The 14,202-nt window shown below is 47.1% G+C and overlaps 1 protein-coding gene across 1 annotated transcript in view; it reads right to left on the bottom strand.

The window, feature by feature from the left end:
* Window positions 1-414: 414 nt before the first annotated feature.
* The window catches only part of OVOL2 (ovo like zinc finger 2), a 61,165-nt gene continuing 47,377 nt past the window's right edge, over window positions 415-14,202 (bottom strand). Inside the window, exon 4 of the mRNA XM_069607542.1 lies at window positions 415-2,115. Within this exon, the coding sequence (XP_069463643.1) occupies window positions 1,805-2,115 (311 nt within the window). The 3' untranslated portion in view covers window positions 415-1,804. The remainder of the gene's footprint in view (window positions 2,116-14,202) is intronic.

The following is a 14,202-nucleotide window of genomic DNA, read 5'->3' as shown; positions in this document are numbered from 1 at the left end:
ATCATTATGAGTTTGGAAGAGGTGGTAAAGCAGGCAGTATTTGGAAATGACACGTTTTTCCATTCTGCCAAATTGCAAGTGTCGCTGTGAAACTCTTCAATTCCGCTCGCTTTTGTGTGGTGGTAATCACTTCCACACACAGGCATTACTGCATTTCCTAAATGTGGTACAATGAGGACCCAAAATGGGAAAAGAGTGAAGGGTCTGCATCCGTCCAGTTACCGCCTGCTTAAATTATGAAAACAAGTTTTTGGGGTATTACCACTGGAAACACAGCTAAACTCATAATGCAGCCCATATTGTTACATTTTAAAAAAAAACAGTTTGCTTCTAACTGTGGGGACACAATTATGTGTTCCCGGTTTGCATCTTGAACAAGTAGCTCCCACATTTATAAATCTACAAAAAATATGATTTTACATTTGTTAGATAATAAACATGTTTAATTTCTTTACATATTAGTACTGAAATGCACCAGCACCCAAACAACAACACCCATCCTCAAGGCACCCAGCGCCCATTTCCATGACGATTACCATGCATTCATTTACAAGCAGCAGAACGAAAATTCATTCAGACACAGTAAATCTTCTTCAAAGGTGAGGATCCAATTGCCAACCAGTGATTCACGGCAACTGAATTAAAAAGAGTAGTTTGGAGCACAAATATGCAATTGGTCATTCAAACTCCAAAGTGGAATCATTGTTGGCAACAGTACAGATCTTGCACAGCCTCCCTGGTTAGGATGAGAGGAATTATCCAGTAAAAAGACACCTGCAACTGGAGTATCTGTTAGCAGTTCGAGTTTGTTCTTTCAAAAGTTAATAATTCTTTTAACGCAGGCACTGGAAGATTGCCAATTTGCAGGGGTTTGGCAGCTTCTTCTGGTCCCAAGGTTACTGTTCTCTTGAGTAGATGAGGTAATCCATGGAAGATGCTGCGAGTGCAGTGGCTCCTCAAAGTGAATTTGTTATGCTCCCATGATTTGAGCCGAATGTGTTTATCTCGCTCATAATGTTATTATTTATTATTAGCAGTTGGAAGACTTATATTGAAATTCATGGTTTGTTCAATATTCAGTGTTTGTCAACTTCCACCCACTTGGGTGACTTGCAACCCTTTCATGGCAGATTTCAGTATTCTAGCAGTGCAATTCACAGAATGAGTGGGAATTTGAAAAGATGTCAAATAAACTGGATCCTGCTACAGTTAACAAGTCTTTGTGCAAATTCAGGCAGACCTAAAAAATAGTTTAACAATAGTCCTCTTCCACCCCATTCCTCTCCCAATTAACTTGATGAAGTGCAAGCATGAAGGTCTGTCTGTGATACTGCCCTCCATCCTGTTGGTGCAAATTCAAGTATGACAAAACCATCTTCAGTGAAAAACGGCGAACGACTGGTCCTGCTTCCTTCACTGGTTTAACTCAGAGATCTTTACAAAGCCCATTTGAAATTCTGTTCATATGCCTCTAAAGTGCCATGGTCCCATAGTGTAAAAAATCCTATTTTATAAAAGTGGTGGTATAAAACCAAGATATTACTGAATGCAATACATGAGAAAAGGTGATCCTAGCCTCTGGAATTCATTTGGGTTAAAATCCACATTGTTTGCATCAAATTTAAATATCAGATAATGTTGCTCTTCCCAGTCAAGCTCAGCAATTAATACAGTTAAAAGCACGTTCACTTGCAAAAATAGAGTTCCTTTTCCCTACCCCATTCCCTGGACCCCGCTTATTTAAAAAAGAAATGTCTATAAAAGTCTGTAAACTTCATTGCACAGCTCAATATCCCTGAGGCTCTCATTCTGCTTCCTCATCAGGTGAAGAACTGGTCTGCAGAATGGGGTTTTCTTTGTTTTGTAAAATGGCTGCCAGTTTTTTTGTTGTCTTTTTCAGGAAAGCACTGCCAGGATGGGCACTGTTTACATGTAGATACAGATCCTCCTGAGATGGGCCGGTATAGCCACAGTCCTCGCAGACAAAGAGTTTATCGCGCCTTTGCTTATAGGCGTAGCCCTGCTGCACTCCATGAATCTTCTTCAGGTGAGATTCGAGGGAGCAGCGCTGAGTGAATGCCTTGTTGCAGATCTCACACTTGTAAGGGCGGATGCCTGCAAGATGAAAAGGGTTGAAATCATGTTAGAATCTATGTCGAGCCATTCCAGAGCCATCATTCTGCTGTTTTTTAAGTGTGAATCATTCAGTAAAAAAGAACAGTGTCTTAAAACAGAAGTGTGTGCCTACAGAGGTTCGAGGGGATGAGGGTAGGATTGCGAGTAAAAGGCCCCTGACGCATCTGGAAAAAATTACATGTTCCCCTTCCCTATACAAGAGCAGCGTGTGAGCTAAACTCCTTCACTTACTGGAGTGCTCGAATGAGACGGGCACCCACTCACTTCTTTACCCCTAATGCAAGTCACCAGCCTCACCCTGATTAGCCCCAAACAGGGTCCCCTAAGTCTGTGGTTATTTAGCATCTGTTTGAGCTATGTGAGGTGACTCTTTCTTCAGATTATGACATAATGGTGTCAGGTCTGAATGTTGGCCTAAAAACACTAAACAAAAAAAGAGGCTGCTCAAATTTTGAAACCTCAAGTTAGACCCACCCCAGGGTCAACCATACAGAATTGTACAAGGAACAAGTTACTTACCTGTAACTCCTGTTCTCCAGCATCAGTATCTTACATGGATTCACGTGCTGGTTGAATATTTCCTGTTGTCAGGCTGGGGATCCTCGGTAATCTTAAAGCAGTTTAAAACTGCTTGTCACTTTTGTAGTCAGTTAGTGTCACTTTGGGTCATACAGCCCATGCCAATGGTAAAGGTCCTCCTTAGCTCCACCTCTGGTGGACACCTTCAGATTTGAAAGCCCAGGAAATGTGGCAGTAGGAACCAAGAAGAGCCAGAGAGGGGTAGGCGGGAGGGTCGCATGTGAATCCATGAAAGATGACAATGGTGGAGAACAGCAGTTACAGTTAAGTAACTTGTTCCTTCTCCAGCATTGGATCTTTCCTGGATTCACATGCTCATTACATACGATTATATAGCAGTACATATACAGAACCAATGAGAGGACGGTACAGCTCTACAGAAGCAATTTAACTCACCTCTGGAACACTCAACTCATGCAAATAGGTTGTGGAGCACTGGAATCCCTATTGATGCAGTAGAACCAAGTGAAGGTATGGACAGGCCTCCATGAGGCAGCCTTGCACTTGTCAAGCAGGGGAACTCCAGACAGGAAAGCAGTGGTAGACACCAAGGCTCTGGTCGAGTGCACTCTTGGTCTTCCTAGCACAGGCCTATTGGCCAGCAGATGACAGTGCAAAATGCATCCTGACAGCCTTCGGGAAATGGAAGATTTTGCAAGAGCTTTGCCATTGCCCACATACCGAATGCCGCAAAAAGATGAGATGATTGGCGGAATTCTATTGTGCAGAACACATAAAACTTGAGGGCACATGCAACATCAAGAGAGTGCAAGGCCCTCTCAGCTGGAGGAGGAGAGCCAAAGAACACAGGTAGTAGTAGTGGTTTATTCAGGTGAATTACTGTGAAACACGAAGGGAACCTTTGGCATGGACAAAGGGTTAGTTCAGAGAACCACCTTGGACTGGTGAAAAGTCAGATATTGAGGTTGGCAGGATAATGCTTGCAACTCCCCCACTGGCTGAAATGATGGCAACTAGAAAAGCTGTTTGCCAGGAGAGGCATTGAGGAGCCCATTAGAGAGGTTCAAACGGAGGGCCCATGGCTTGGAGAGGACAACATTGAGTTCCCAAGCTGGAGCTGGCACTCGCACAGGAGGAAACGCTCAGAACAGTCCCATGAGAAATTCCTTAACAAACCTACTTGACCACAGAGACGGATGGTCTGTGGTGTGTGTGTGTAGCTTGAAATGGCTGCTAGATGTACGAGTGGGGCAGATCTGCCTTGGCTAGAGATAGGAGGTATGGCAAAACTTGTGAAGCCCAGACTTGTAACTGATTCAGCCGCTGGATAGTCAGACTCTGAAATGCTTCAGTTTGTGTTTAGAACGGAAGATGGTTCAGGATTCTCTAGCAGTGGCGAGAATTTGGCTGCAATCCGGAGCGAAAAAAAGTGCCCAAATTCTAGGAGTGCAGTAGTCAAGCCGTCAAATTGAGGGACAATGGGTCATGATGTAGTACTGACCCGCCGTCTCTGAAGAGCAGGTCAGTAAGAGGAAGTAGATTGATGCATGGGGCTTCTGACAGCTGTAGGAGGTCGGAATACCAACGTTGGCACGGACATGCTCATGGAATCCGGATCATTTTGCAACGGTTCTGTTCGAGTATATTTAGAGCTCAGAGCATTTGTGGAATCAGAGGGAAAGCATAGAGGAACATACCTTCCGATGGGAATGTTAAAAGGTCCCTAGGAGGGATGCCCTCTCTCCCCACTCCTATTCCTGCTTGCCATTGAGCCAATGGCAATCGATCTTCGATCAAACAAAAACTGGTCCGGATTCGCTTGGCCAGGGGGAGGAGAAGATCGGCTTTCGTTGTATGCAGATGACCTTCTTATATATCTCAGTAACCCGGCCACTTGATGCCCGATAGTTTCCTCTATCCTCGAAGAATACCAAACCTTCACCGGCCTAAAGGTTAACGTCTCCAAAACTATGTACTTTCCAGTCCAAGGTGGCGAAGATGCAATCCCCGAGCCCTGTCCCTACCATGTTTGCATCCGGGAATTTACATACCTACGCATACGCATTGGCCCGACCCTAGACGGCTTTCTCCAACTCAACCTGAAACCTGTACTAGACAGATTCAATGGGGACGCATCCCACTGGCAATCGCTCCCCCTATCACTAATGGGGAGGGGAGCCTTGTTTAAAATGATGACATTACCTAGACTACTATATATTCTCCAAAACGCTCCTCTTCCCATCCCCCAAGAAACCTTCTCCCTTATAGATAGGAACCTTTGCACGATGCTCAGGGGAGGGAAGCAACCCAGAATCGCCCTCGCCACACTCCAGCGATCCGTGCGGGAGGGTGGCATCGGACTGCCCTGCATATGCACATATTACCCGGCAACGCAGATTGGGGTGGTGAATGAGTGGCTACATGCGGACCCCATCCTGCCGCATGTCCGCATAGAAATAGAGACTATGCTCCCAATCCCCCCTTACAGGTACTATACGCCACCAGCAACCAATTCCCGAGAATACCAAGAATGACACGTCACATCCGGCATGCCTGGAGAGACACACATAAGCTCGTGGCTGGAAGGCGATACCAACGCTTGCTCAACCCATATGGCATAACGCACATCTTCCAGAAATAAGGAAAATGGGATGGTTTGGGAACTGGGGAAATAGAGGGATAACTACACTAGCCCATGTGATCCAAGAGGGACATCTACTGAGCTTCGACACCCTGCGAGATAAATACGGTTTGACACATATGGACCGGTTCCGATATGCACAGCTTGCCCATGCCACACGCACCCAATTCCCAGATACCACTACCATACCTCCCTGCTCCCCTATAGAAACCAATATTCTCCCACAATGCATCCCTTCCAAGGTCACCTCCACACTTTATCTAGCCCTTAACTCCTTTGGCGCTAAAGAACTAGACAAGCTGAAAGAAAGGTGGGAAAGGAACCTGGGGGCTCTGGAGCCTGAGGATTGGACAGACGCACTAATGTCCCCCCGGGAGATAGGGATCGAGCCCAAACTTAGATTGATAGAACTTAGAATACTCCACTGGTCATACTACTCTCGTACTGCCATGGCCAGATGGGGCGAAACCGGAGATGCGACATGTACCCGATGTAAGCGAGAGACGGCCACCTTCTTTCATATGATTTGGGATTGTCAGGTGCTACAGGTCTTCTGGGGTAAGTGAATGGACACAATCTCCTCCGTATTGGGAACGCCAATCCCCGTAGACCCCAAGATGGCACTTCTGGGAATCTGGGGGGAGGTTGACCTTACTAAGCATGAAAAAAACATTTACGGCAGTGGCTCTGGGTGCGGGGAAAAGACTTATCGCTGCAGGTTGGGGCTCCGCGGATCCCGTGTGTCTGAACCGCTGGACCAACGAACTGAGCAGGTGCGCATCTATGGAACGCCACATCGACAACGCACAGGGTTGCCCCCGAAAATTTGAGCAGATATGGGGGAAATGGCTAGATGCTTACTGAGACATACCTCTGTCCTACTTCCCCCTCCTGCTCTCCCTATCACCCCCCCCCCACTCCTGTTACCGGAAGCCATGAGATGTAACCAGAACTGCCACTTACTGCCTATCCCTGCATTCTTGGATATTGCTGATGAGTTATTTATACTTATGGAAAAATGCCTTTGGTTGTTTGTTTGTCTTTGTTTTCTTTATGTTGTAAACCCAAATAAACAGAGTTTTAAAAAACAAAAATGTCCCTAGGATCCCTGTTTGGGGATACTTGCTTTCGAAATTAAATACACTTGTTGTTGGTCGCTGTGGTGAACAGGTTGATCTGTGGGTTCCCCAGTGAAGGACGAGGCAGAGAATCTGGCTCTGATGAAGCTCCCATTCGTGGCAGGATCGGAGTTCCCAGCTGAGGGAGTCTGCAATGGTATTGTTAATCCCTGGTAGCTGGAAGGGGATGAGAAACATTCTGTGCGCTATCGACCATGTCCATAGCGCTTGTGCTTCCACTGATAAAACTGAGCGGATACCAGATATAAAACATGGTGATGGTGTTGTCTGTGAAGATACGCACTACCTTGTTTTGAAGTTGTGGATTAAATTACTTCAGGGCTCAGAACACTGCCTTTAACTCCAGGCTGTTGATGGGTAGGGCTTTGTCTTGTGGTTACCATAGCCCCATGGCATGGTACTGTTCCGTGTGCTCCCCACCCTTCTAGGGAGACATCCGTGGTGACTGTGGCTTGGTGTATGGGAAGGCAAAAGGGAGCACCTTGTACCAGGTTGTTGTAATGGGTCCACCATAGAGAGCTTTGCAGGAAGATGTCACGAGGAGGAGTTTTTGTCCTCTCTGGATCCCGATACCTAATGCCAGCGGTCACCAAGGAATTCTTGAAGCAGCCTCATGTGTAGCCTGCAGTGTGGGACCAGAGGGATGCAAGAGGACATCATCCCTAGTTGGGATTTGATGGAGTGGACTGACACCATTGTTAAGTTGGAGCTTGTGCAGAATGGAGTTGACACTCTCCTCCCTGGTCTGAAATTGGTTGCCTTCAACCAGCTGTGGCGTCTCAGGACTGCTCTGTTTCCCATCTGTCGGAAAGCAGTGTCTGCAATATCCAATGCAACTATGATGGCATGGTAGGAAGCAGCTTCCCCTTCACGCAATAGAGCCTTCTCCCATTTGTCATCTGGGAGAAATTCTTGGATGGGCCCCCAGTGCTCATGATCATACTGAGAGGATATCACTAGAGTTGGCCGCTTTTGAAGGTAGTGGCAGCAGTGGAAATAATATTTTTTTTCCCGAAGGCATTGAGCTGTTTACTCTCTTTGTCAGGGGGTACCATGCAGGGGGAAGAAAGGTTGATATATTTTTTCCACGCAGCTGCAGAGACTGCAGAGTCTGGGCATGGTTGTGTGCAAAGGCACTTAGGAGCTGAGTCAGGGACTTTATACTTTTTTCAACAGGCGGTCTTTCTTGGGGGGGCACTGAGAAAGGGTTCTTCATCACAGGAGACCATCTTCCCAGATGTCTACCAGCATGATGATTGAGGCCAAAGACTTCCTAGAGACTTTATGCCTTTGAAAAAGAAAACTCTCTTTTCTTTGTTCCTCAAGAATGAGGTTGAACAGTTTCACAACTCTGGTCATTAGGGTGTGAAAAAAGCCAATCTGATCTGGTAGTGAATCACATGGAGGCAACTCAGCTGGTTCAACATCGCTGGGGAGTAGGTTGTCAAACTCATCAGCGGTAAGTGTCTGGAGACCTGTCTGTGAGGTTATCGTCATCTGTGTCGTGACAGTGAGGGTGGTAATTGGTACAAGGAAATCAGGTGTAGGTGGTCGAGGAGGGACTAAACCCTCTGTCAAAGGGTACTCCTGAGGATCTCCATGAGGAACTAAACCCTTTCATGAAGGGAACTCCTGAGGACCTCCATGAGGAGGAGGTTAAGGAAGACGATGCTGGAGTTCAGATACAAGCGTTTGCAAGGTGAATACTTTATCAAGGGACAGCTCCCTGGTTGCAGGAGGTGTGCCACTGGGGCTAGCATCGGTGTTGAAGGAGGCTGTACTGGAGGGATTAGTGGAGGCATGGGTGAAAGAGGGCTAGGCTATTCATGGTTGTTGTCAGAAAATGGATCTATGTGATTTTATCAAGATTTTTACATCGAAGGAGATTATCTAATTATTATTTTTGGTACGTTTTGCTACAAATATATGTAATCTTCTGTATTGTGATCTTACTATATGCAGAAAATAGAGCCTCCAGAGGCTCCTCATCTGAAAATCCATGTCTCTGAAGCAGCTGTCCAGGTGGTGCAGAGGACTGAGATGCTGCCGTAGTAACCAGCACATAGGGCGCCAGAGTGAATATTGGCTGTGCCTTGGTGGTTCGGGGAAGAAAAGACACAGCCGGCGGCATGTCCCTGTTGACACTAACCCCTCTAGAGAATGTAGCAATCACCAAACCTTGGGTCTGAGTGACCAATGGTCTGGGAGGTAAATATATTTTGCCCATTGAATAACTGGATGATGAAAGACTACTGTCCTGCTCGTGGAGGCGGTAGTTATTTTTGGCTATGAGGTCGTTGACGAGGTGGCCACCGATGTTGACAGTTTTGGTCTGTGAGTCGTCAAAGTTGTCATAGATGATGACTTGTGTTTACTCATTGACGGAGTAGTTGTGGTCGTCAACGCACGCCTTTTCTCTGATGAATGTTTCGATGATGGAGGCTTATGGCTGCTGCCACTGAGGTAGCCTTAGGTGTAGATGAGGTGGCCGATGGTGCAGGCGGAGTCGTCAACAGATGGATGGCCTGGGTGTCTGACCCATGTTCCTTTTTCATTTTCTTCCCCAGGAAAGATTCCTCATGGAACATCGACCTCTTAGAAGAGGAAGTGCGCTCCGCGGGTCTACTGTGCCTGGCGCAGGCATAACTGCGGACTGAGGCACCCTTATCTAGCCATATCACTAGCCTTCAATGGCGGTCTTTGCGTGTCTTTGACAAAAAGGACTGGCAGATGGAACAGCCATTTACGTCATGGACTGGATGCAGGCAGTCTTCTACGTAAATATTCTTGAGGTGACATTTGGAACAAGCCTTAAAAATAATTTTCTTTCTCGTGTTTGCCATGTTCTGAAGTGAACAAAAGGCCTCAGATGAGATTAGAACTTCATTGATGGTTAGAACTTCACAGAAAACGGGTCCCCGCAGCTGGGAGGCACGGAAGTATTAAACCTTTTAGAATAGATGAAAATCTTTATTCAAAGATACGACAGGAAAAAACAAGGACTCCCAACACTTGAATGTGCGGTAAAAATCTGAAGATGGCCACCAGGGGTGGAGCTAAGGAGGACCTATGCCATTAGCTTGTGCACAGATTTAGACTGGAAATTACTTTGTACATTACTGAACATGATATGACCCTCCTGTGAATTCTACTAATTGGCTGTTTAATTAATGTTGTACACAACCCCCGAAGAAGGGAGCTCACTCCCAAAACACGTTGGGTATTTCTTGCTTTGATAAAATTGGAAATTGAGAGAAGAAACTTTAAAGAAAATTACCTTTTGAAGATGATATTTTGAGTGATTTTTTGTTAACATGGTTAAAAAGGTTTACATGAGATTTTGCTCAGACAAAAGGTAGACCAGGCAAAAAGATCAAAATATCAATGACAAATCCGAACACATAAAAAGGAAATTCAAAAGGCTAAAAAGAAATACTACGACAACCGAATCACCAAAGCGAGGAAGACCCAAAGAGAACTATTCGGCATGATAAACTAAATGAAGAACCCAATTGTTTTGCAACAACACTCCGGTACCCTCACTCAAACTATGCAACGACCTTGCATACCACTCCAAAAATAAAATCAGCGGTATCCACTGAATCATACAAAGCAGACCAGTCAAACAAAACACTCAACCCACACCGCCAACCATGGAATGTCAATACAAACTCCAAAACGTCCCCCAAATAACAGTGGAGACATTTGTCAAGCTGGTAAGAAATAGCAAGAAAACAGGCTCACCCGTGGACCCCTCCCCTCCAGATATCTACAAGACAATCCTCGCACAGGGTACAGCTCTGGAATGCTACAGAAACCTCTTTAACCTACCACTCGCAACATGGAAAGTACAACGATCATTCAAATTGGCGTATATCAAACTACCCCTCAAGGACGCTGCAGGCAATGTGGAAGATCTTTCTAACTACAGACCTATCTCAAACATTCCCTACTCAGCAAAACTACAGGAAACCTATGCCAACGGACTAACACAAGAACACATAGGAAAACACCAGCAGCTAGACCAGGCACAAGTCTGGGCTTTAGTTTTCACTCTCCTGCCAAATACTGCCATGAAGAAGATGACTTTGGATGAATCTTCTGTATCTGTGTTTGGGTGCGAGTCCCAGAAACGTATTTCTACGTGTTTGTAGTTTGGCAGACTTCGTTCACTCTCCTGCCAAGTACTACCATAAGCAAGAGGATGTTAAACCTCTGATTTTCCACCATTTTGGTTCGGGTCCTTGACCCTGTTTCTCTGACTCTCTGAGAGACAAACTTGGCTCCCACGCTTGCCAAGTACTGTGACGAAAAGGAGGGTATATCAATGAATTATACCCACACTGAGGTTCTGCCTCCCGTGTTCCTCTGCACCTACCGGACTCAATGCATCCCCTGTTCCTTCTGGACTTGCAGGATGCTTTGCCGGTTCTTCCTGGGGTCTGACTTCTCGTTGGTTCGTTCCGCAGCATTCTCTGCGTCTCAGTGACTGTTTCCCCTTGGTCTCAGGCTCTGCTATCGTCTGGATGATGTAAGCACCACCCTTGCTTGGTGCACCTTTGTCCCTCAGCCTTTCTTCTCCTGGACTCCTCCTGTGCCACCGGGTATAGGAGTTCTGGTATCCCTGCGATACTGGGAACAGACTGTCTAGCTGACGTCTCCTTTGCACTTCTGGGATTCGCAGTTGCACATCCTGGATGCCTACTGCTCTCTCTCTCTTGTGATCCTCCCTGATAGTTTCGATGACGATTGGGAAACCACGCCTCCACGAAAGACTATACCACTCTGGTTCTCTCTGGGCTTCACTCGTTACACTTCCAATGTTCTTTCTCTTCTCAGTACTGATGATACCTGGGATCTTTTCACTCTTCTTCATCCCAGTAGTTGTTTTAAGAGTACAGTCTTCTGCCTTGCAACAGTTCATGGTTTTAGTCAAGGAACTATTAGATGGAAAAGAGGCTACGGTATGGGAATGTGTGATGGTTCTATTGGGGCTAGACCCTAGATGGTCAATCTTGTTCCCAGAGGGGGAGTCTCTACCCATGAGATCCTCACACTGAGTACCACCCCCACAGGGACTATCAAGCAGCGGCATCGCCGCCCTGCTCTCATGGAAAGGAGCTGCCCTCAGGGAGAAGTGACGACATCTAAGGATTCGTCACACATTGCATGCAAATAGTTTTGAATACATGCCAGTGTTTGTTGACAGCCTTGTGGTTTCTGTAGAGTGTCATTCACCGACTTTGTCTTCAAGCGGGCCTAATACTTTTTCCCATTTTTAGCAATAGTAGAAAATGTGCTCTTGGGTGGTAATTTACAACCATGCGTAGTAAGTCATGTTCTGTCTTCTCCCCTTCATGGCACTGCAACCTTTTTTCTTGAACTGACCCGCTCTTGTTCGTTTGTCTCCCTGTCTTTTTTTTTTGCGCCCTGAGGCCCAGGCGCATGTGGCATATTATAAAAACTAAATAATAATAATGCTCATGGCATGCTCTCTCTGATTTTACCCTCCTGTCTAAAATCCAACAAACTAACCGTGGGCTACAGACATGCTTTGACATTAGAACTGCAGTAACTAGGGGGGCACTGTTGCACGCAATGGAAGATGGTGGCTCTTCTGTAGAGCTCCAGCTATATGAGGCCCTTGAAGAATGCTACCTGCTCCTGACTTGTATCGATCTGGTGCCCAAACATGAATTTCGGTGTCTAGTGGCTGCTTTTATTTGCGCTGCTTTCGGACCCGTAAAAAGGCCTCCTTGATCTGCTTACAACATCTGACAATCCAGCTAGGCATGGGGGCTGCTGAGGGTGACTGCCGCGTGATCACTGCAGTGGGGCTGAAGCAGATGTGCCGAGAACCTTGCTGCACCTCGGCAGGGAAAGGCACCAGTGACATCTGCCAAGATAAAATAATAGCTGTGCCTGAAGGAGATCCTTGAGCTCCAGTTGTGAATTCCTTCCTGAAGCCCAGCTGATCTGCTGTGCAGCCGCAGGTGAGTCCCCCGTTGTGATCTTCTTGGTGCTGCGGCCATGCTGCTGTCATGCAGCAGCCCTGGGCGTTCTGGAGCAACTGAAGACTCCATTGATTTCCCTGTCACGTCACTCTACGAACGTGCTTCAGCGGTCTAGTCGACAGGCAATATGGCCGCTGCATGTATATACCGGGTTGCTTTCACCAGTGAGGGTCGTTGCAACCCTCCAAATTTCTTTCCAGATAAGACACTCTGCAGTACAAAACTGATTCTTTCCTACTTGTTTCCTGTCCTCTTTGTCTACTTTCTTCCCGGCTCGCTCTAACGTGTAGCCCGTTTTCTCCCTCCAGCGCCTCGCAGCTTCCCTGCCTCGTTTTCCTGACTTCCCCGTGTTGCTCTCTGTCAGCGGGTCCTCTCTTCCCTGCTGGGGTTTGTATGTGCAGTTCTGTGTCTTTGCGTACCGGCCATTGCTGCTAGCGTGCAACGGGTTCCCATCTATTTGCATGCTAATTGGGCTCTGCTATTTACGTTTGGAGGATGTTTCTCTGGTCTCTGAGTGGTATCCTCTTTCAGTCATCTACTTTTGCTATCCATTCTCTAGTGGATTCTGGGTCTCAGTGGTGTTCATACACTTTGATCTTCTGCTTAGTTAACAGTTCCACTCTGCCATACTACAGTGCCCGTCTTATCTCCATTGGCACATCGTGCTCTGCATACCGTACCTGCTGAAGACCTGCATAGAAGAAATCCTGCTCACTGGAATCCAGGGTCGGCTCCCCAGAATCCCCACTGCCTGGCAACTTGCAATAAGGCACAGTGGCCTCCGAGGGAGCTCGTCCTTATCTCTTCCAAAAGAAGAAGCAGGGAAAGAAAGCTGATCCTAGAAGAAGGAACCGAGGAAGCTGAGGAAACCTCTGACACTTCAGGTGAGGAGATTTCCAAAGAGGAAGCTGTAGAACTTGAGAGCTGCTGCCTGTGTGCAGATTTTCTTCCTGCACCCGCGAGGGTCTCCAACTTCCCTTTGGTGCCCACTGCTGCCAGAGCCACGATCCCCTTAGGACAGTGTGCAAGGAGCACAAGGAATACTTCAAGCCCTGCAAATCTTTTGATTGGGTCTGTTTTGGGACGGGGTTTGTAAGGGGTGCACTGCCTGCATGCTGGATAGCAGCAACCACCCCAATTGCCTGGCTCCCCTGCATACAGTGCGCGAGGAGAGCCACTCTGTTTATTTTTTGTCTGCCAAATCATCACTGGCAAATCATGCTCCTGAATTGTGTGTGATACCAGGACATGACGTGGGCTGTGGTGGGGGCGGGGCACCCTCCAACCCTCATGGTGGTGGGCACTGCATTATGCCCTCTCCCGAGCCTGGACGGGAGTCTTGGTGTGCCTCATTGCTGGGGAGCTGGTGGGCCTGATTCTACCCGTTTGCCACCGGTGGGAGCTCTACAATTGATGGCCATCAGGGACCCCGAACACACTTGACCCTGGTTTCTAACCTACCCCTACTGCGCATACATGTTATAGTCTGCCACACGATTGAGACGCTGTGAAACACTTTTGCTTGATACCATCATCTCTGGCAGTTTGAGGACGGCTGGTGCTTTGCCACGCGACCGCTGAAGGTCATTGTGAGACACTCCCTGTAGCTGGGGTGTTTTTATTTTTTTCACATCAAGCTGCTGACTGGTCAATCCCTGCACCATTTACTCCTGCAGTCCCATGTCCTCCAAAATAGAGATTACCCCTGCCTGCTGGCACGCCTTGCAGGCGG

This window comes from Ambystoma mexicanum, chromosome 4q, assembly GCF_040938575.1.
Source record: "Ambystoma mexicanum isolate Mex_15411 chromosome 4q, UKY_AmexF1_1, whole genome shotgun sequence".
In the NCBI taxonomy this organism is placed as follows: domain Eukaryota; kingdom Metazoa; phylum Chordata; class Amphibia; order Caudata; family Ambystomatidae; genus Ambystoma; species Ambystoma mexicanum.
This window is presented reverse-complemented; position numbering and strand designations above follow the sequence as displayed.